Here is a 24,377-nt window from a genome sequence, read left to right as displayed (position 1 = left end):
CAGAACTCCAGCTGGACATGACATCTCCTGGTTTTCCATCAAGTTTTGGTATCAGTTGCACATACTAAAAATACAATACTTCATGAACATTAACAAATCTGACTAGCTCTGTAATTAAATACTTATTTTCAGCACCACTATCAGTGGTATGGTTTTTTCTAATCACCTCATCTCAGTGAAAGCTTCTATCACTTTGCCTCCAAGATAATATTTAAGCATCTATAGCATGGTTTCAAAAAACCAATTCAGATGTCCTGATATTCCAAAATATTGAACAGAACATCTCTGATAGACCACATCTCCACCATATTTCTGTGATACATGATACAAAAGACTTATACAGATTTACACCAAGTTGATTCTGTATCATGCCTGAAACTTGAGGCTGCATTGAAAAACCTTGTCTTGAAATACTTTTGTGAAGACAATGATGGACAGACTGCACAGACAGGAACGACCGCATACTTTGATGCCTTAAGACCTAACAAAAACTAAGCATATGCTTTACTTAAAATGAAACATTAAAACTCCAAAGACTTATTCTGGATATATAAAGTTTCAAATTAAAATGCACTATGTGTTTCACAGCAAAAAAGCCTATGAAGATGAAATGGATGCTTTATATAAAATATTTACATAGATAGAACATAAAAAATGTACCATAGTTGGTAACCTTTATGACTTGGGGAACCATGTATTTACATATCTTTATCTTTGCATGTGCGTATGTGTGTGTTGTGTATATATTTTTAACAGTTGACAGCTGTTTTAGAGCATACAGAGATGCCAAGCTGAATGAGGGTCTTGATTACTTCAAGATTAGCTATCTAAAGTTTCTATTCATTTTAAGTGTTGTTAGTGCGAAGAGTCATTAGTCACTTCCTTGTCTCATAGAACATCAGCATACATTTACATTGTTAATGAACATTTGGGGTAAATGAATTAATGGCACTTTTAAACATCAATTCAATCCTAATAACTTTGTATGTCATAGAAATGTTAAGGTTGGGATAAAAATGAGAAACCTTTTCAGTCAAGGTAACTAATTGCTTCTGGGCACAATAAAGGGTAAAATTAATTTACAGTGGTTTTTTAACAGGGTGAAAATCTTGTTTTTTCTTGAAACAGAGTTGAGAGAATTACCAATATTTTTTTTTAAGGAAAATAGAAATCAGGAGAAAATGTTTATCTTTTTCTTGACTGGGGTAGACTAGAAGCAAGCTGGTTTTCCAGCTTATTATTTTAGGTTATTGCAAAAGATTACTTTCAAGTTTCTAAAAATATGTACAAAAATACATTTAGTTTATCAGACTAAAATGGCTCCATATTGTTAAGATGTCAAATATAATAGAAAAGAAACACTGACCTAGAAAAGCTATTTCATTTAATCATCAAGTTTCGAAATACTTTCCCCTAGATGTTCATTCTCATTTTCTAACATTGAAAAAAGCTTTATAAGCCAATGAAGAAATAGTGAAAAGATTAACTCGAAAGGACGATGAAGTTTTACCAGCATATTTTAAAGCAAAACATCAGCTTTTTCTAAACTGATGTAATAAACTCGACTGAGCAAAACTTGACATAGCTTTTTAATAAGCACTAGTAAACAGAAGATTTATAGGCAGATACACCCACACAGAATAGTTCATCTGGGTGAGGGACTTAGAAAATGTGACAAAGTTGTTTCAACTCTGTAATTTAAAATAAATTTTTTATTTTGCCCTTCTGATACATGTGTTCAATGACTGGAAAATTACAGGTAGTTAAGGTGCCACTGTGTATAACTGAGTACTTGAGGAATGTTTTCATGACAAGGACGAGCTTTCTCATTAAGCTTATCACTTTCTTCGAACCAACTATACTGTCACTACTAGCAAATAAGTAGAAAAGACGAGCAACAAGACATGCATTGCATTATCCAAGCAGTTTGTTCCTCAGTTTGTTCATTATTGTCTCCCAAATACTGCATTTAATTAATATCCTCTAGGTTACATCGTAACTTCTACCTTTAGAGTATGTTCATTCTATCTCAATTTTGAGGTATTTTTTCAAATAAGAATATAGGTGCTGAGTCAAACAAAAAAATCAGGCTTTTTATTTGTTTAATCTCATCCAAAATAGCATACTGAACTTTACTGCAGAATTAAAAAAAGAAAAGGAAACCAAAAGATATTCCTAAAACCAAAGCAGTGTAAGAGCCCATGCTTGAGAAAGTAACATAAAGCCATGTTGCATTTCAATATTCTTATGCTGAAGTCAGTGTTTGGTTTATGATTAAAAAAGGATGACAGCGCATTAAACATTTGGCTAATGTTTCTGTCTGTAATTGAAAGTTGACTTTCCGTGGTTTTCATTAGTGTCAGAGTGTTCTACGCACACTCTGTGAAATGTTCTTTAAGTTGCCCTGCTCAACTCCGTTGAGAGAATTAAACAAATTATGACAGGTACAGTTATCATGACATACTTATATAAGGTTTCTAGGTATAAAGTCCAAAAAAGTACAAAATACAAAACTCACCTTCCCCTGGTTTGTTCAAAAAACTCTGCAAGGGATCAATGCCTATCTCCTGTTCCTCTGTTTGCAAAGGGTGACTGGTTTCAGATGCAGAATGATACATATTGGCAACAGTAAATTCTAACTGAAGGGTATTTATCTGGAGGAAAAAAAACAGAGAAACAAACACTTCAGTATTCCTTTAGCTATTTTTCAATCACAGAAGAGAAAAATGCTTAAAACCTTTCCTTATTTTCCTGGTATATCATCATCATCAGTTCTCTAACAGAAAAACAAGTGTTTCCACTCAAATATTTTATTACTTGGAGTCTAAAAAAATTGTTACAGTACTTCCCACTATCACACTGCAAGTAAAAGTCCAAGTGTGGTCTTGGCAGACTGTAAAGCAGGGCAAGAGCCTCTTTCCTTCCTTTTTTTAGCTTCCCCAATGCATCTTTTTATCTGATTACAAGGAGAACTGATGCTAGTTCTTGGGCATGATGAAGATTACAGAGCAAAACTGAGGTAAGACCCATCATCATCACTCTTCTGGACTCAAGACCTCTAATTCCAGGAAAACTTCCTTTTAACCACTTACTTTTTCAGGAATCATGAGTCAAGTATAAGGTAACAGAGACAGGTACACAGAAAGAGAGCATGGGATAATACTGACTGGCATGATAGGTGATAGTTTTATTAAGATTTATAGTAGCTTTTTAGAAAGACAGTGTTAAGGAAGCATTTGAAGAAGCAAAATCAACTAGCTGATGAATATTTACAAATATGCTATTTCAAAAATGAAGGCCAAAAGGGGAAACTGAAACCTCAGGAAGTAGGTGATGAGGACCGTGACAGGTTCCTGAATGGCAGTCACATCACTATCAAGCAACTGAACAAGAACTATGTTAGAAGTTCACGTGAGGAGTGTTAGAAGCTAATATTGGCTGCAGCAAATAAGAGGATGCCAATAAAAAGGTGAAAAGCAGAGGATGGTATGATCAGAGCAGTAAGAAGGAGGAACGACCTTTCCATTGCATTAACAGTGCAAGAGTATGTTTGTCAAAACTGCATTTTAGACACTGTACAGCAATTTATTAACTTCCAACACAAAAAAACTAAGCCAGCTAAATAGGTTTGATTTGCCCAATCACACTAAATACCTACGACTGCCAAATGAGTTTTAAATATCACTTACTGTAACTGCTTTGTTTACAAGTATCATAACTTTCTAACACCAATAAAATTATATTTAGAAAGAAATATAAAAAGAGAAACACAAAAAAGTATGCATCTATACTTTCAGGACTGGTATATTACCAAATCTGAAATCACTTCAATTTTGCTTTTCCTTGGTTCTTACAAGGCACAGGCATTGACCATATTTGCTTTATACCTTTGGTTTGCTGTCAATAAATGAAGGGGGACTTGGATTCTTAAGACCTTTTTAGTTTTATATACTCTTCACCTTCTAGAAAGTTATGTGGGGAAAAAAAAGTAACCAAAAACCCATAAATAATAAACAAACCTAGTTGGGCCTCTCTTGGGAATTTCCTTCAAACCAATGCACCCAGGCTGTTTTCAAAAGGATGTTCTCTTAGCTGTATTCCCCAAGGGTTTTGTCCTTTATTTGCCCCGGCATCTGTGTTAGTGTGGTGTTGAAATGATTGCACCATCATCCTTCAATTCTTTTTAGCTAGAGGAGAACACCTAAAGGTCTTGGGAACTAGCAGCCAGGAACTGAGGGAAGGTAAGACTTGCCACTTTTGCAGTGGTATATGTCAAATATATGTCAAATAATATATGTCAAATTATTACAATCATAAAGTCATATGATAAAACAGACCATTAAAACACAGAATTGTTTGACAAATGTGTTATGAATGCATGTACACATCATGTGTTTCCTATGTAATTTCCTATGTAATTTATAAACTATAATAATGAAAAATGCATGAATGGTATCTTGAAGAAAAACATTTATAAACTTGCTAGCCCCTTAAACAACATTTCAATGTTTACCTGCAGTCTTATTGCTACAAAATGTAGAGATGTTTATAAATACCTGATATCTAAATAAATAAATTAAGAACTTTAAACAATTTATTAAAAAAAACCAACAAAAAAAAACCAACAAAAAAATCAAACCAAACTAACTAACCAAAACCCCACAAAAAACCCCAACTTTGCAGAAATAATTTTCTCCTGCTGGAATTTTAGTTGCTGCTCTTGTTCCTTTTGCCACACCACTGTAAATATCTTTCTACTGATGTGTTGATTTTGTCTTCACAAAGATGGCAAGCTCATTTTGAAGTGTGCTGCCCGAGTTTAACTTTTTATTTTTATGCCCCTTCAGACATTGCTACATGATCTGACCAAAGCATAACCCTGAGTGCCTTTGAAACTGAGAACCAGGCACAAAATGCCTTAGGAGCCACTGTAGTTTTAGCAGCCACCACTTAGTTAGGATACAATATGCTGCAGACTTACACTGTCTTACCTCTGTAATACAGTATCAAATTAGCCCTAGTAAGTTTGCTCTTCTATATTCTTCTCTTCTGTATCCACCTTCTCTTTTTTTAAATACTCCCCAAATGCCATACCTTTACAGCCTGTAAGAACCATAATTTACTTTACAAACAGTTAGAGCAGTTTTAAAGAGCTAAATAGATTTACTTTTGAAATTCATAGTGATTTAATCAGTTACTTGTGTTTGTTTACAGATACATATGATTAGTGTTAAAAAAAAATATCACTACCTATTAGTCTTGTCACTCCTTAGCCCAAGCAATTTTCTTTACAGTTTTATACTTAAGTTCTTTTCTGCTCTTCTAACAAAGAGCAAAGAGAACTATTAAACAACTACGATTACACTTGAGATCTTACTCTCAGACAGATTAATTCTTTACAGGTTTGTGGTTGATTTGTAATGGCCTATAACATATTGTTCATATTAAATAAGATGCAATTTAAAACTATTCTCAATGTGAAACAATAAAAATGTTAGAAAAATCTGAAATTCAATTACTGGATTACAAGAGTTGATACTGGTTAACCCTAACATCTCAGTGAAAGCTGAAAGTGACTCTTTTAGCTATTCCTACTTTTTTTTTTTTACCTCCAAAGACAAAGGGCTAAAAAACTTAAACATCAGGCACCCTTCCCACCACTGGGAATTTAACTATTCTTTAATATACATGAAAAAGTAATTTAGGCTATGTATGAAACATTTATCTAGTTAGGGAAATTAGAAGAAACGCTAATCTACCCATGAGCCCAAGGGAAAGGCAGGCCTATAAACTCTTTGTCTGGGTACCGTCCTTAAGTAGCAGGGGGAGCTCTCGTGCTCCACCAAGGAGAGCACTGCAGGTCTGCTCCTCTCTGACCAACACTCATGGAGTGAATTCAGTCTGCCTTTCAGTGAAGGCAGCTTGCCAGTAAGTCTGTTCTCAATGGAGACCAAAAAATCCCTTGAAAGATACGCTTATGGACTCCAACACAGAACTCCACCAAAAGGGTTCTGTGGAGATACCTTCTTATAGCACATCATCCCCTCTCCCCATGACCTCCTCGATATTCGATAGGTGATAGAATACCAACACGTTTCCATTAGGAAAAACTTAATGATGTTTACTGACATCTATCTTACTAATAACCTCTTTCTACATAGCAGAGAAAAACTACTTGTTGCATTAGACAGTCTGATTTAACATATCCATTCTAACTCTTGTTCTCTCTGAGTGCTTGTTTAAGAAGTGAAGAGTATTCATGTTGTTTGGGCAAAATTAGAAAATATAAACAAGTCTCACCAAGGGTATTTTGAAGATGTAACTGAGTAAGTGAAAAAGAATTAGGCAAAGCTTTTATAACATCCATTTTCTCTCTCTTCCCTTCCCCCAGCGGTACAATGGAAAGAGAGTAATTTTAGGCTTGAGGAGGTACTCAGGATGAGGGCTGAAGAACTGCACAGGTTGCAGCACTTGCCCCACTCCTACTCTCTGACATCCTCTTACCTCCAAACAACCAAGCAAAAAAGCAAAACATTTTATGCTTAAAGAAAGGAAAAAGAGAACCCACTAACTACGAGGAAGAAGTTGAACAACAGTGTTTAATCTTGGACATGCTAAAAATAAAAATCAGTTTCTATCAGCACCAGCAAAGCTACCAGAATATGACATTTCTGAAAACTACTGAAGCGTACCAAAGTATTTAAACAATACTTTGCATTCGTTCTATTAGACTGTATCAGCCACCTTCTCCAAATTATCTTTGGGCCTTTATTTCATGCCATATAGCAAAGTTTACCATTTTAATTACTTAAATTGATGACAAGTAGAGGAAATACTTGTTTAGCTAAGTGATAAATTAGCTGCCCCGTGAAGTCAAATTGATTAAAACGACTTGACTAAAAGCAAATGTCTGATGTGGTAATGATCTTATACATGTTTTGTTAAGTTTGACAGCATCATGTTATGAGGGTTCACAACTCTGCCCCTCATTTGCGGCTTATGAAGTAATCAAGCATATTAGAACACAGAAGTGAGGATTCTCCAGAATGTGAAAACATTTTAAAGTAGACAAGAAATTAAATACTAGGAAAATAAACATGCATTGTGTTTATTTAAAGCAATGAAGTACAGATGTCTTCCAAATAATCTAAAAACAGTTTCAGATCCTCAGTTTTCTTACATTGGTCAAATCTCCTGGGCCTTAAAGCATTCCTTCTAAACCAGGAATTAAGAAAAAAAGAAAAAGCATGCTTTCTCTGACTAGAGGGCTGAATAGGAGACAGTCTTGAACATGAACTTTGGAAAATGAGGACTATTTGGTCTGTTTCAAGCTGGATTTTTTTACTAAGGCACTCATTAATAGGCGTTTTCGAAAGATTTGTTCCAACCTGTAATATTCACTGCTTTCTTCTTTGTTCCAGGAGTTATTTTTACTGAGGCTACATGGACCATAGCTATCTCATAGCACTGAAATCTTCTGCTCTCCATCACTTGAGCCTTTTACTACCACCATCTCCATTTAAATACAGAAGATTCAAGTGCCTCCAAAAGAAAAACATCCCAAATAATCCACCAAACCAAGGCAACCGTCCCACACACAGAGAGCAGCTCAAAACTATCTAAGATTTCTACTCAGCCACTTCCACAGGTTGCTACTACCCACTGAAGAAACATGCCTAAGGAAGAACACTTACTAAGAAGAAAAGTGCACAATTTGACAAACTTTGGATAGCATAAAGCAAGTCCGTTTTCTTTTATAAAATGTATCAGAGTATGTATCATTAAAATAGAATGATGCAAACATAAAAAAATGGTCTGGCATGGTAGAGCAGATTAACATTAACATCAGCTGGAGTCCAGAACAAAACAAACAAGATCATGCCACTGATGGACAGGTTAACAGCCAGCGAGTCTGATGATCATGAAATGCAATTAATTTTGTCCCATTTAATAACATTTCCTGCATTTTAACTTCTGCCTGTCTGATCTCTAATACGAAAACAGAGTTACATTGGACTTTAAATAAGTTAATTAAGTATTAAAATCAATCATGTGAAAGTCTTAATATTTAATATTGTTAGATTGTATATCAAAGTGGTTTTATTATTTATTTACTCCAAACCTTTCCAGAATACTTCATGTGGCAACAGGGAGTCTGTATCTCACAAGATAAATGCATTTACAATGCCAAATAAATTATATATAAAAGCATTTGTCTTAATACATGTCATTCAATATTAACTATCACCCATTGGTACCACCCTGAAACCCTAATCCATTTTTACCAACCACACATTTGTATTATTCAAATGTTGTCTATTAAATAGTTGTCTCGAGAGCCACAGTAAAGGAATACATACCTGAGAACAATTATCATAGGAGCTTTAAAGCACTGTCTACAGTTTTAACCCTACAACTTTCATGTCTTACCAGTACTTAAACATGCAAAGTATAAATTCAATAGTGAATTAAAATGTCAGGAATAAGAAACAACGCAAATAGCCTGGGACCATGGCAATGTATTCTCTTGTTAATTCACATGATAGTGTAAGAAAAAAAAAAGAGATGAAAAACTTTATCATAAATAAGACCTTTACATTCTATTAATTTCAAAGATAGGAAACCTTCCACACTTTTGTTACAAGCAGGCAACAAGTTCATGAAGTTGCTGACTTTCAGTTTTCTTGAGGTTACATGATTCTGTAAGAAACACTAGTTTGACTACAGAAGAAAAACCTGAATAATGCAGAGAGGATCAAAATCCTTATGTCATATTGACCACGAAGTTCAATAGCCACAGTCCCCTGCTAACCCGGTCAACAATGTTTTTCAAGGTGTAATAAACAGTGCTAAGAACAGTGATACCCGACATTTCTACTGAAACAATTTCTCTCTTGTACAGTGAAAATGGTGACAATGAAAGTATAAAGAGCATCAACCATCCTAAATTCCTAATACTACAATTCTGTGTTCAGTATGGTCTCACATCAAAAAAACAAAACAAAACAAAAGACAAAATAGCCAAAGCCAGTCTCCATTTTGCAGTTTGAATTTTCTTAAAAAAACCCAACCCCCCCCAACACAAAATTATACCTATTTTTAACGCAGACCTATGTGACAGATCCACGACACTGTTAAGAGAACACATCTTTGCTATAACATTGACTGCACACAAGAAATACCAGCAAACCAAAAACAGATCCAAAGTCAAGAGCTAAATGTAGCCCCCGCCCTGAACATTCCTCCCACCCACCGACTCTTAGACTATTAGCACTGACTGAATGGCCTGAAGTTGTGTCAGGGGAGGTTTAGGTTGGATAATAAAAAAAGGTTCTTCACCCAGAGGCTGGTTGGGCACTGGAACAGGCTCCCCAGGGAAGTGGTCACAGCACCAAGCCTGACAGAGTTCAAGAAGCATTTGGACAATACTCCGAGGCACATGGTGTGACTCCTGGGGATGGTTCTCTGCAGGGCTAAGAGCTGGACTCGATGATCCTTATGGGTCCCTTCCAATCTGGCATATTCTGTGAATTAGTGTATCCATCTTTAGTCAGATAGCACAGGAAAAGGACCAGCGACAGCAGTCCAGAGAGGAGCAAGAAGACCTATTAAGAGCCTAGAAACTATAACCTACAACATAAGACCAAAAGAAACAATGTTTTACTTTAGTAAAAAGGAAGGTGGGAGAGGAGAAGGAAAAATGCTGTAAGATTTCAAATCTTTACATCATTCAACTATGAAGGTACTCCCTTTTCTTACAGTAATCTAGAGGTGGTGAAAACCCTATTCATATTAAAATGATTAAACAATTAGAAACCCGTTAAATGAAAGGAAGTCCTTGTTTGTTTTATTTTAGAATATATTTTATCTACCTGGTAACAAAACGATTTAATATAATTTAAATTAAAGCTTTGTTCTTCCAAAGATGGTTAGCTTTACTGCTGTTTATGGTATGGAAATGAGTGCTTTTAAGTATTTAAGAGTTTTACTTTCAGGAACACACAGGCACCATGCTATGCTACATACTTTATGTTTTAGTAATACATATGTAACTCAAAGGGCCAAAGAATGTCAAGACTGAAAGAAATCATCAAAACAGTGAACTGGAAAAAATGGCAGCTTAGCCTGCAGCCTTACCCAAAATGATAGTAACTAGCTTAGACACTAAAAGTGTACTCAATGAAATAAGTTTCTAGGATATCACAGCTTTAAAGTAGTAAGCAATTAATCTAGGATTCAGCCTTTATTCTTTCACTATTTTTAGAAAACAGTTTCCTACAGGGGTTGACAGAATTTTTATAGAAACACCAGCATGTTCATGCACGCACAGAGGCATTTACATCAAAATCTTTCTCTTCTAGTTTTCTTTTCTAGATATGCAGATGCTAAAGCAGCATGGTATCACACTGAGGTACAAAGAAAGTTGGTGTAAGCTCTATTTGCTAAAGAAAAAGGACAATTTCGTAGGCACTTTCAAAGAAGCAGAGAAAGGCAGTATTTGTTTCACTATCTTACAATGAAGTTTCTACATAATGCGAAGAACCATAACCCACGTTCACCTATGTGATCCAATCCGAATGAGTGAATTCAAATCAGAGTTACACAGGAAAACAGGGTGCAAGGGAAAAACAAAGACAAGGTGCCACATGAAATCTAATTCTGCTGCAGTACAATGACTGCAAACTGCAAAGATTTTCCGTTACTTCTGCCAATGGAAGAAGTGGCTTACTTATGTCTAAAAGTCATACTAAGAGGATAAGAGGTTCAAAGTAGGGTTACCACTGGTAAAAAAATATGCTGAAGCTTCTTCCCATGAATGCTCCCACTCATACCCAAAGGTTCAGTCTACATAAGGCAGAGTATTCTTATCGTATACTGCCTGCTCATGTTGCTTCTCTTCAGCCTTGCCACACCAGGAGCAACAAAAGCCCTCCAGGGCCTCAGTATTTTTATACAATGCTTCTTCATACCTACGATTTAGTGAGTTTCAAACAGCAGTATTTAAATAAAATGAAATAAAATAAAATACCTCAAGCAAATGAAACTTCTAAGACTTGGAAACAAGGTATAGATGAAACCTATTGACTCAGCTGGCAGTTGACTGAATGAAGGCACTGTATCAAGATACCACTATTGCTAAGAGTAACATTTTACTCATACCACTCATATCACTATTCCATGCTACTAAAAAGATTACAAGGCAGTTCTTCCTTCTGTAGACAGTGAACTGTGCTGTTCAACACATCCTGATGCATCTCTTTTGTTTCTGGCATTCAGGAACTTTTAGAACTAATTCCTGTTAAGGTACAAATGGGAAAAAATTATAGTGCAATAATGTTCATTCTTTAATAATTTGATCTCTTAATACAGTCTTATCTGTTACAACCTATTTTCCTATGCCTTCCCACTCCTGTATTTTCCATTCAAATTTCTGAGCAGCTGCATGAAACATTCTACGCTTTCCTGTACATGCACATCAAACTCCCAAGGGAAGAAGTGGTCTAAAGCCCCTGTGGCATAATGATTTCTATAATGCACTGTTACTTAGAGGTATTTATTCCTCCTAAATATTTTCTGGGCAGTCGATGCTGCTTGCCAGAGCATGTAAAACACAGGCATAGAAGTCACCAGTGCAAGCAGCATGGTACATCAAACACACTGTTTGTACCACCTCAAAACCTGAAATAGATTAAGGTCTTAAACAGCAAGTACTTTGCCAGGTTATAGAGGAACAAAAGTCTGGCTATTTGTATTGGCTCTGGCTGAGATTAAGTTCATTTCCCCATAGCAGCCCTCATAGTGCTGTGCTTTGCATTGGTAGCTAAAAGGGTGTTGATAACACACCAGTGTTTCGGCTACTGCTGAGCACAGCATCAGCACCGTAACATTCCTTCTGGGAGGGGATACAAGTAGGCCAGCTGGCCCAAACTAACCAAAGGGATATTCCATACCATACGATGTCAGCTCAGATATAAAAGCTAAGGAAAGAAGCAGGAATGGGGGCATTGGTTGTTTCCACTGGCTGCCTGCTAAGAAACCATTATGTGTTGCTGAAGCACTGCTTCTCAGGAACGTGGTCGGACATTGCTGCTGATGGGAAGTAGAGAATAAACCTTGTTATTTTTTGCTTCGCTTTTCTTAATAAACTGCCTTATCCCAACCCATGAGTTGTTTTCCATCTTACTCTCTCTCCCCTTTAAAGCTGGGAAGGGGAATGATACAGCAGCTGGGTAGGCACCTGGCATTCAGCCAAAGTTAACCCACCACACTATTAAAAAAGTATTTAATTCTGTGGAACTTTACTGTAAATTTACAGTAAAAATAAGAATTTGTAACATAAAGTAATTCAGAAATAAGGATAAAATACACTGTTTAAGAGGGGGATATATTAATAAATGTGTGCTGCAATTAAAAGGGCTTCTTGGTTTGGCAGTAAATTTGTCTTATCAGAAACATCTGTCACCAACTAGTTCTATTTTCTTTACCCTATGTCCTGGGTTTATTCTGCTTTAAAAGTGGGTAAGCACATACTACATAACAGGAAACAAAAGCCCAGTTTTTGCAGAACATTCTTAGACAACAAGTTGCAGAACAAGACCTTAGAGAACTTCTTGTAGGCTAAGAGATCAGCTGTCCTGAGAGCTATATATGCTCCTCTGCTCTGAGGAATGAGAGCAGAACAACAGGCCGATTCTCTGAAGCTTTTTGATTTTTATTAGATAATAAAATAGACTGACAGCTGCCAAGTATGTTAGGCTTAGTTGAGCGTTCTAATTTACCAACCACTATGACATGACTGAATCTCCCCAAGTTTTGTAGCGACAAGAAGGAATTGGAATTCCCACAAACCAGTGAACAGATTTGAAGAATTGTACTGGAACACCAGCTGTCATTATACTTTACAGAAAGCTTGCAACACCTTTGAGGCTAAGCTTTTAAGTCCATTTTATTAAAAATATATAACAGATGTAAACAAGGTACAGTTAGAAACCTCCTTGATTAAATTTTTCTTTAATGTTTTTAGAAAGTCTTTTCAGATAGTTTTCTTGTTTGTGTTATACAGACCATTATGACTTTTTAAGAATATTTAAGATAAATATCACAATATCTGAATCACAATAGCATTAACATTCTGAATCCTCCTGGACAAAATAGCTGTTTTCATGTACTTCTTTTCAACTCTTTTTTTCTTTTCCTGTCCTTCTGACAAAATTTATTAGTTTCTTTCTCTCCAAACACATGAAAGATCATTTTGCAAAAAGGTAGCTTTCAGGTTTCATTTTCCTGATATAGATTGTATGATCTCAAACAGGTCACATGCAAAAGCCTAGAAAAATGTTCTTTGTGCTCTGTTGTTGCATTTCTGGTAATAGTTGAGATAGAGAAGTGACCTAGTTGAGGTAGGTAGAGAAGTGACCTAACAGCAGCCAGGCTATGGACCACTCAGCACATTAAGAACAAAATGAGAATTTTGAACTGGATCCAGAAGTAAATGGAAAGAAACCAAGTATATAGAATACAGGTGTGATCTGTTCTCACTTTTCTTTCTTACTTAATAGTAAGGCTGTGCATCTTGGGGCACCTAAAATTAGTACTTTTGAAATTTTGATCATGTATTATTTATCTTTTTCTCCTAAAAGGAAGACATAAGACAGCAGTAGCAGGTGTTCTTAGCTTCCTGATGGAAATGGAGGAGGAAGTTGACCAAGGGGACAGACTTTTCTTTAAAAAAGAAGTAATGGACAGAGATTGCCTAGCTGAGATGAATATTCTCTGTCAAACACATATTATAATTCTACCTGTTGCCAGGAAGACTTGAAGGCAGCAGATCCTCTGCCTACTCACCCAAACTCAGGTATTTCAGAAGTTCCTGTTCTTTGCTGGGGAAGAAAAAGGGAAATCCTGTTCTGTTTTTGCAGCCACATTTATGAGCAAACTACTAAAACCCCCTGAGAACTAATGCTATTCATTGGTTTTGGTTTAGAGGTTTTGACAGCATCTTATCAGAAATAAAAGTCAAAACATAAAAGACAATTGAAATGAAATTATTTAGGAAGACAGAAAACCACTCCTTCATTATGCTACTCCAAGTCAGCTTTCGTTCTCTCAACGAACCCCACAAAAGACACTCCTCACCCAGGCAAAACACTGAATACAGTATTTTTAACATACAGATTTATTTCTAAAAAATGTCATCTAGTTTATCTGTGTGAAATTAGCCTGCTAGAAAGAATATTTTCTTGCCTCCTTTAAATTCAAGATTGCCTCTGTATTTAGTGTAGCTCTTTTATTGCACTGACAACAGGAGCAGCCACTGAAGAAAGCAGACTCACCTTCCAATGATATACACAGTCTGCCTTTTAAATGGTAACACAGCTGACTAAAGAGTATTTTAACTGAAACTGTTTGCATTCTCAAAGCCAGTAGGAATGACCATGAGAGATGTGCAGGAAAGAAAAGAGTTTTAGGTTTTGTTGGGTCATTTCTTCAATGACCGAAGTACCATTTGACCACCAAGCTCCTCAGTTCATAGATAAAATACTTTAGACCTTATCTATAGCCTAATACTACATGTTAAACTTTTAAACCTATTATTTCCTACAAATGGCTACTTCCATGGATATGTGCCATGCTGAAACAACTACACTGATTTTCCTTCTCATCAAGATGTAGCCTTGGTGCAACTGATATGTGAATACTTCTTTAACTTAATAATGCAATTACTTAATCTAAGACCTGTTTCCCAAACTAAAGGCACACACAGTCTGTCATACCCATCCCAAGACTTACGCTCGCATGGCACTTCTGTACGACTTAAAATCAATTTACTCATTTTTATTCTAGTTTATATTTAGATAGTCCATCATGAAAGAGCCAGAACTTTACCCTAACCCAGGTCCTCTGTATGCCATATGTATATGCAATCTACTACATCAATCAAAACGGCTCACAGTTCAGATGATGTATACACAAATAAATGTACTTTACCTAGAGGTCAAAATGATTTCTGTAAGAGTACAGTATATTCTCTTGTTTTTAGCTACCTCCCACAACCATGAAGTATAAAAATTTAACAAGCTGCAAAATAACAAACTGAACGCCATACATCGAGTTTCTTTAGTGTCACGCTAGGAATGCTATAATTATAATCAAGAATACACTTCACTTTTAACTCTATTTTTACTGTATCTTTCTACCTTATGGCCCGTGGTGGCCTATGTTAGTTTTATTATAAAATATGGTTATGGGGAGGAAAGGGTAAAAAACCCCCACAAACTTTAAAAAAATCAATTCTGCTACTCTGAGATCATATGTGCAGGAGCTGAGGTGTTGATTTTGGCTTCTTAAGATGGTGCTTATATGTTTTGTCCTTATTCCTGTCTCAGCTTTTGCAACCACATAATACTGTCTCGGGTGATCACTATGACAGTGGATAAATTAGGATTTCACTACCATTAAGTATGAATTGCTTCTTAACAAGGCTATGAGTCAGCGTAGCCTTTACGTGACAGAACTGAAAGACTTTCAAACCTGGACCTTCAACACATTAAGTACAATAGGCAGGATTTTAAAAAAAAATGTTTCAGAAATGCTGAGAAATAAGGTTGGCTGAAATGCATACATATCACTTAATTAGTTGCATGAAGTGAAAGCTGCTACACAAATTCACTGGAAAAGACAGTAATACTTGTCTACATACAGCAGGAAAAAACCACTGCTGAAATGCTGATAATCCACTTTTATGTTTATTTCTTTTTTAACTGGACACCAACTTTCATAGACATAGAACAATATCAAATCTATGAACATACAGGTTTTCTAAAAACTATGATTTATTCTTTGCTGAAGTTTGACCGAGAAACATATATGGCTGAAATAAAAAATGGACATATTACATATATGACAATTCAATTAAATGACTGTCTAATATAAGTGGGTAAAAATTAGTTTCTGAACTTGTCATGAGAAACTGCAGAAGACTGAATCCTGGCTATTCTAAAACTCCCTTGTATTTTATCAGGTTGGATAGTCAGCCTCAGTGCTCTAATGTAAATACGCAAAGGCCACTGCTATAGATTCATGAGGAGTCCTGACCCTGAGATTTTTCAGTTTTATTTGCTCATCTGAGTCCACTACATAGTTATTCTAGGAACCTTTCTGTATTTCAGTGTTATGCAAATTTCTTGTAAAGATTTGGGAATGTAATTTAAATATACTGCATATTACTGTGACTCGTAGGTATTCAATTAGTAAAGGAGACGTCTGCACTTGTCCACTTCACATTAATCTCTGAAAAATAATTAATACATACCAGATGCTGTGTAATGACTTACTGAAATATGCAAATAAAAATATTCAAAGGGCCTTCACTAATTTTATGACAATGAAGTCCATAGCTGTGATATTCCAAACAACCCTAATTCTTATTTTCTTAAGTGTACACAAGTACAATAAAACACAGAAATAAAATCTTAGCTTTCTTTACAAGAAAATAGGATTTGAGTTGGAAGTCTAAATGTCAGCTCTGAACATTATAAAATTATACACAATGAGGAGGAAACAGGGCTGATAGTGCATATAAATATGACAGTGTATTAGGCTGCATTTAATTACCAGTTCAAACAACAACCTGATCTAACCTTTGACAAGTAAAATAAATGTTCTGAATAATTTAACCAAAGCAAACATTCGTCGTTAAATGCTGGCTAATTATAGTAAGAGTTGTACTGAGAGGGGGGAAAAAAACCCCAAAGAGATGGTAATTTATACACTTCTCCTGCAATTGCCGCAGCTATTTCTTGAAACCCTTGATTTTTTTTTTCCATGCGGGATAGCTAGCAAGTATCTACTTCTGGAAAGAAAAATCTGTCTATATTTAAAGGAAGAAGCAACATATTAGAATAAATAGCCTTGATTAACGAGCACTGAAGAAATAGTCCAAATACAGAAAATAAGGTAACACTAGTTTCAAGAATATCCACCTTTTCTGCGGATGGCTTTTTGATATGAAAGGTCTCAGTGTGAAATACTCCGTATCACACTGGAAGACGGGAAAGGATAGAATAACTATTAAATCTTTTCCAAAGTGTCAGTGAAAAACCACACAAAAGTATTATTACAGGATAAGGGAGCATAGTTCAGTCATGTTGAATGCACTTCTGAGAAGAGTAAAGAAAAAATCTAAATTCTTTTTTTACATAAATATGAGATCAACAGTTAAATGACATAAGTAAACCAGACAGACTCTTTAAAAACAACCCCATCCAAATTGTGTAATGATGAAATAATTCCACCACCATGACTTTTTCAGACATATTATCTACAGCCAGATGTAGTATCCATATGAAATACTAAGCTTGTTTCAAAAAGTACCTAAGTATCTCAGAAAAAAAAAATATATGTAACAAGTATTTGAAGTCAGCATGCTCTGAATATCAGAATATTAATAACCATGAAATTAGAAAAAAAGGTCGGGTTTTTTTCCTGCAGCATATATGCCTTCCAGTTGTAGGTTATGAGTGGTTTTTGCTATCTTTGGGCCAAGAGCTTCACTGATTTATGTGATGAAAAGTTATCAACAACATCAGCTGTCTATCTCCATGCACAATAACTATGAGTCAGAAGAATCAGAAGACCATGAAAATTTCACGGACAAGCAATGTACGGTAAATAAAAGAAGCCTATAAATCCCTGATCTTGAATATATATTAATATTTGAAGGCTTTATATAATCTGCAAAATAAAAAGTGAAAACCATTAAAAATATTAAAACTGACTGTAAGTATGTTCCCCTCTTTTCCCAAAAGTAATTTGTGTGCAGATAAATTCTGGCCACCAGTTTCTAAGACAAACATATTATTTTTAAGTTACCTTTTATATTTTCATAAATATTTAAACTCTCCCTGAAATTTTAAATATGTTTATAGAGACACAGATGCTAACATTCTCAGATTCTTAGCCTCTTACAATGAAAAAAATATGAATTAAACTATTTCTTGCACACTGTAAGAAAAACAATTTTTAAAAGAAACAAATAATAAATTTATCAAAAAATTTACCACAAATTGTTTGATAATGAGTCAGGTGGAGTCATGAAACTGAAGTGGATTTTCTAGCTTACAGTGTAAACTGAATATTGGAAAATTGAGTTTGAAAGTCATTCCTATTCCTGCTCCATAGCTAACGTAAGTCTTTAAGCAAACAAAGTAGTAAAGAACTTGACAAGATCCATACCTGACGCTTTGGAGAAACCCAAATACAGAAATAATTTTACACTGTATCTACTGTTTCATGCCAAATGGACAGTGACATGCACTGTTTTTAATTATGCTGAGGCACCCACAAAAAAATACTCAGCTGTATGTAGACAGGACAAAGGGAAATCTTAGGCAGTCATCGGTAAATGCAATGAATCAACTCTTCCCTGCTATTATGCTGCACATAAAATTTTGGCATTTAGGCATAAAACTGGAACAGATCTTCTCTAGAGTTGTTATATTTTTTGTGTTCTGCATTTGAAATGTTATCAGGTCAGTAAGGTAAATTTCACCTTTCTGTGAACTAAAAGGTAGCACGAAATAAAAGCAGCCACTCAATTATAAAACTTTATCTTCTCAAAAATACTTATATTTTAGATAAAGAATGAAATAAATAAAACCATCCAGGTCATAGGTTGTGAGGGCTGGTGTGAAGACTGCTGATTGATGAGGAGCTCACACATAATGCTAGACACTCATCAGGGCCAACTGTACTTTCCTGGTACTCCTAATTTTCTCAACTGTTGTGTTCTAGAAGTATGATATTAAGCATCTAAACAAGACACGTAATGCAATAATTTATATTTAAGTAAAATCTGACAAACACTGAGAAAAATGCTAGTGTACTAGAATGCTGATATACTAAAAAAGCCAACAAAACTCTTTCCAGCATAGCTGCAAGAAATACGCGTTGTTCCTGAATTTCATCTTAGGTTTGGTCTGATATAGCAGGTGGTCTATCTGGAAGGGTGATTATAACCAAATAATTTGGTTACATATGTACATGTATTTTGGCTTAAACCCGTTAATACCTTTACCCAGTGTGGCCCACCTGGAGGACAATTTATACAAGTCCAAAAGATATCTCCAACCAGACCAGGAAAGGAGAAGAGGAATTCCATGATCCTGAAATTAGTCAAGCTTCTCCCCTGAGTTTATGCACCAAATTTTAACACTGCCAAAACCCACGAGAAGTAAAGACTGAGTTAGTACTTTAGATCCATTCTTTTGTGCAATAGGTTACAGAGAAATCAGAAATAGCAATAAAATAAAACGGGGAATGGTTAAACCAACAGAAGTCATAGCAGAGCTATGACTGTGGGGTTCTTTTTGAACTAATTCAACATTTCACCATGGTAATCTTTTATTATAAGTAACAATTAATTTAGTCTGTATTGGAGGTTTCCTACATACTTTAGTTTCCATGTACTTGTAAGGTCTTCCTAAAGAGAATTCACTTTTGTGTAGAATGGCTTTGTGATGTGGATTAGCCTCCACAAGGGATCTAAATTGACAATAATGAATTCATTTTATATAGTAGGCTAGACTTAAATGAGAAGTGAAAGGCCAGTGCCAACAGAGTTCAGTGATCAGCCACTGTTGTTCTCTATATAATTTACTGGTTGAGTTTAATAATTACAGCATTGCCTTGATAATCTGTAGCTGCAGCATACTGGAAGGAGAGGAAAAGACTTCTTGTGTTAATAGGAGAATTGAATTTTTTTATGTAAATGCAGACCCACATAAACTGCAAATGGAGTATTTATAACAAACATCCAAGTACACTGACACTGGTTTAAACTAAAATTAATTTATATCACTCAAATCCGGAAAAACATAATTTCAAGCCTTGATCTTATTAGGATACTTAATGTAATCTTATTAGAATGTGAGCTTCTATATATCAAAGTGTTTTATACATTGCAAATATATTTTAAAGAGCTTCAATAAACATTACTAAAAAATTCACTACTGATCTCCAAACCTAGTTTCACAGAGGCAGATTATTGGATCTGCAAATAATACTGCAGGAGAGGCAATGCCCTCACATAGGCGATATTATTGCTGCTATACAGAACCGGTTGTCACATGAGTGTTAAGTAAGTTTCCAGGACTTTCTCATCTCTTAACTGCCTGAGATTTAGCACTGAGCAGCATGCTTTCCAAAAGGACAGAGTACCTACAGCTTCAGCAGAAGCAAACGGGGATCATAGATGCTTAAAATTTCAGAAAATCAGGCCTGGTGCCACATACAAGGAAAACGCTGCCAGAAATGTCACTCACAGAATCCATGCCTGCCACTCCACAGGGATTCATATATGCTTAATGATGGCTAGCAAGTACAGAGAGCAGACCTAGCTAAGGAAAAACAACAGAAAATCAGGCAGCAGGCAAGCGATGAGCACTCTGTCTGCACTTGTATCCCCACTGGCAAAGTAAAAGTAAAATGGTTAAGAAACCAGTAAGGCTGATGCCAAAATCTGAAATGTTTCTAAGGACTATAGCAGACCTTAAAAGATAGTTTTTAATTTCATTTGAAACAGTTTCAATACTTCAACATTAATGTATGCACATATATATTAATGAAGCAGACATGTTAATCCCCTCGATGTCGATGTCTGTGAAGCATCTTAGCTCTTACTTCCTTCACCACCAGTCGTGTGTAAGTAACATACTGTGGCAACATATGAATAGTTCATAGCTCCAGCAACAAATGAATGAATGAACAGTGACCTAAACGCAAGCAGCCATTAAGGTTTCTGTTTCTTTACCCATCAGCTATCGCATATACTCTCGGCAAACAAGTCTGTTTTTCTAACATGCACACTTGTCTGGTAATAAGTTAAAAAAGTCAGGAGCCTTTATGTTTTTCCCCTACACGCTTCGTTTCTTGCTACAAGAATTGGAGTTTTACTCTATTAGAGATGTTGATGACAAGTGAAAGAAATGGAGGTGATGCTGCCAGGGATTAAGGTAAAGAATGCTAAAATACTTTGCAGAAGCACAAAGGGTCTGCCGTTGCTTCCCTGCACTTGGAAAGCTTAAGCACAAGCTTGCTGAAAAGCGCAACGAGAGCTTCCAGTTAGCAATCCTATTTGATTTTAGTATGCAGTTATACACCTCTTGCAAGACTTTAAAGTGCTGTAACAAACTATGAGGAAAGATAAAAAGAAAGGGAAAAATACCAACATTTTAAATTGTATGAATAATTACAGTGTGCTGAAACCTGGGGTTTTTTTTTGGTTTGACTTGGGTTTTGTTATACTTTATGGGGGAAGAAGAGAAGAGCAAACTTGTGCCTCCCAAGAGCCAGGACTGTTCTTTTTCACAGGTTCAGTTCAAAATAATCCCACTAATAACCTATCAATACAGTGGGTTCAGAGATAAATTACTCTATAATTAATGCCATGAAACTAAATTCCAGCTGCAGAATCTTCTAACAGGAATCATCTATAAGAACAACCACTGGCCTTTAAGGGACCAGCAAGTACAATTTTAAGTAACAGTAGTCCACAAAAATACTTTTCCAATTTTTAAACAGAATGACACAAACTTACCTGTCAATGAAAACTCAACAGAAGTCAACTTTTAAAATCTTTTTTTTATCTCAGTTTAAAAACTGGATCCTTTTTCCTGTTATCTGCAGTATATGGATCAAAATTCTCAGCCCCTGTTATTCTTGCAGAAAATGATCTCTGCAAAAATAAGCTCAATAAAATTAAGACAACCCACACCAAAGAAAAGAAAGAGATCCTGGGAGCTGTTAGTACAGTAAATGAGCATTACATTAATGTATTTGTCTTTGTAGAAAGTAGAGAAAACCAGAATGAACACTGTCTGCTTGTGCTTTTTTTCCCTTCTACACTAAGTTTTTTATATACGACAGTGTAGCTTTATTTTATTATTTTTAATCAATTTAATCAATGTGGATAGTTGGTCAAGGGAACTAAAAGTCTACTAAAGTGCAAAGTGAACGATTGGCTTCTTTATCCTTGGAGGTTGCATCATTCTGCCTTGTAATTTTTAAATCCAAAATTTGTAGAGAACATCTGTTCATATTGAGATTAGCTCTGCCCCTTCAAGCATCAACCCTGAACCATGTATGAGGTATGTAAATTTTTTTAAAAAGCACTTTGGTTTGCATGACACCAGTTTTCTTCAGCACCTCACTATGTTCTTAGATTAACAAGACGACTTTCCAAGTGTTTGCTTCCTCCCATCCTTTAAGTAGGCAGAAATGTGCATACACGTGGCTATGAGATCTGTTAATGCATTACTGAATAGGTAAAACACTACCTTTGCAGGATAAATGATGCTACTCCTTTTACCGCAAGATAATTTTAGCATAAGGGACCACAAGAAAAGAAGCAGTTACAAGATCTTATCTCTCAGAATATAAAATAAAGTCTTTCACAAATGAAGAAAATAATTGTCAGAAACCACTTGTTATGAACAAGAATTTAATTTCCCTGAACTCAAACCCTACAGCATTCAGCTAACTGGAAAGTAAAATGACTCATAAACTGCCAAACAAGCAATATGGGTGAAAACAGAATTTGTTCTGTCAGAGAAAAATGTAACAAAATGGTAAATTGAAAACTTTATTTTAAAATGTAGGTAGTAGTGACAAAGATCTGACTGAGACGAGAAGTATGACTGGGAAAAGAAAAGGCTAGCTGATCAGACTGACAAGAGCAGAACAATTTGGAAACTGCAGATTCAGCTGGTCCCTGCTGTTACTTTACCTCAAGCACATGAAGGGATTATATCTATGCAGGGAAGGGAACACATTTGGTGAAGCTGTGGCAAGAGAGTGAGTTAATATAAAGTCGTAATGGGTGGACTTCACTGTGTGTAATACCCTCCTAGATATACCAAAGCTGCTCTGCAGCACCATTTCCTGGATGCCTGGAATTGGATTATCAGTTTTGCTGCAGGTTTACAAGGGCAAGGTTGCTTTAGACCCCCTTCCTCCCTCCTTTCTTTTCCCTGTTCTCCCCCAATATTAATCTCACCTTTATCCTTGAAAATTATTTACATTACAAATTAAAAATAATGCTACTGAGATTATAGGAAAGCCACCATTTCAAATTTTAACTGTCATACATAATGATCTATTTTGGCTTCTTCCTCATTTTAGGACTTCTTTGTGTGTATTCATACATTTCTTTTCAACCCTGCCAGAGGTAAGAGGTTGAATGGACACTGACAGACCATTGAGGGAGAATAGGTTCTTTCATGATAAGTCAACATAGCTCTAGGCCAATTTTGGACATTATTTGGCAAGCATTACTATATTAGGTAAGCAATTTTTCAAGGTTCTTCACATGCACCAAGTGCAGTGCATATAATACAGCTATTAAAAAGTAGTATTAACATAAGACTCAATATATCACATTAATGTAATTATCTACTCAATTCAACATGCCAACAGAGCATTTACATACAATTAAAAATGTATAAACTCACAAAAAGAAAAATCTCCACTGTATGATGGTATTAGATAGCTTATGCTCCCACTTCTTTCTTTAAATGACATCCAGTAATACTATTCAAAAAAGAAACTCGCATGTCACATAACCAACCAGGCTTGGGACTCCTATATTCATATCTACAAAAAGAATGAAAAAGCAATCAGAAATTTCATGGACAGTATATATACTTATTAATATGATCTGTTTTATTAGGTCCCAGTGAAAACATCTTATTAGTTCTACAATTAAATGATTCAGAAACCATCCACACTATCTTTGCCTTTTAACAGTTCCAATCAGTAGCAGATCTAGGTGTAATCAACAGCAGCAGGGGGCTTTAGGAAGCAAAACAAAACAAAAACAGTAGGGATCTTTACTAGTTTACAGTAATTGATACAAGGAGATGTTATATGTTACTGCAAGTTAGCCCAAGATACAGAAAAGCTACATGGAAATTCCCTATTATTTACAACTACCATTTCAATATAACAACAGCAATACAATAAGCTTTTTTAAAAAATTGAATATTTCAAGTTTACTGATACTGAATTCCTTGCTGATCTAGAACTTCATCTCATTTTTGCTTCCTCCATTTTACATTTTCTGTAACAAGATCAATATTTGGGTTACCATGTATTCAGAATCCATGGATGTCACCCCTTAAATTTGTGAGTGGGCTGCACGAGTGATATAAAGTCCCTCTTCTGTAGGAGTTGAGCACATGGTCTGAACAGCACTTTTAGCCCCTGCTATGCATGGTAGCGAAACTATATTTCCCATATGTTAGTGCTGACAGGCTGACTGATATAAATTCAACTCAAAGAAACTTACATACAAGTTATTTTTACGCTTTTTAATCCTTTTC

At 35.5% G+C, this 24,377-nt stretch overlaps 1 protein-coding gene across 4 annotated transcripts in view; it reads right to left on the bottom strand.

Moving 5' to 3' along the window:
- The window catches only part of TBC1D5 (TBC1 domain family member 5), a 316,083-nt gene that overhangs the window by 183,427 nt on the left and 108,279 nt on the right, over positions 1 to 24,377 (bottom strand). For 3 of the 4 annotated variants that reach the window (XM_032684071.1, XM_032684094.1, XM_032684087.1), the window contains one exon: positions 2,519 to 2,654. In XM_032684071.1, coding sequence (XP_032539962.1) covers positions 2,519 to 2,618 — 100 coding nt within the window. In that variant the 5' untranslated portion in view covers positions 2,619 to 2,654. Of the gene's footprint in view, positions 1 to 2,518; positions 2,655 to 16,982; positions 17,004 to 24,377 lie in introns of those variants that run through there. The other variant, XM_032684081.1, reaches the window with a different exon arrangement.

This window comes from Chiroxiphia lanceolata, chromosome 1, assembly GCF_009829145.1.
Source record: "Chiroxiphia lanceolata isolate bChiLan1 chromosome 1, bChiLan1.pri, whole genome shotgun sequence".
In the NCBI taxonomy this organism is placed as follows: domain Eukaryota; kingdom Metazoa; phylum Chordata; class Aves; order Passeriformes; family Pipridae; genus Chiroxiphia; species Chiroxiphia lanceolata.
Note: the sequence above shows the minus strand (reverse complement) of the source record. Positions and strands in the feature narration are given on the sequence as shown.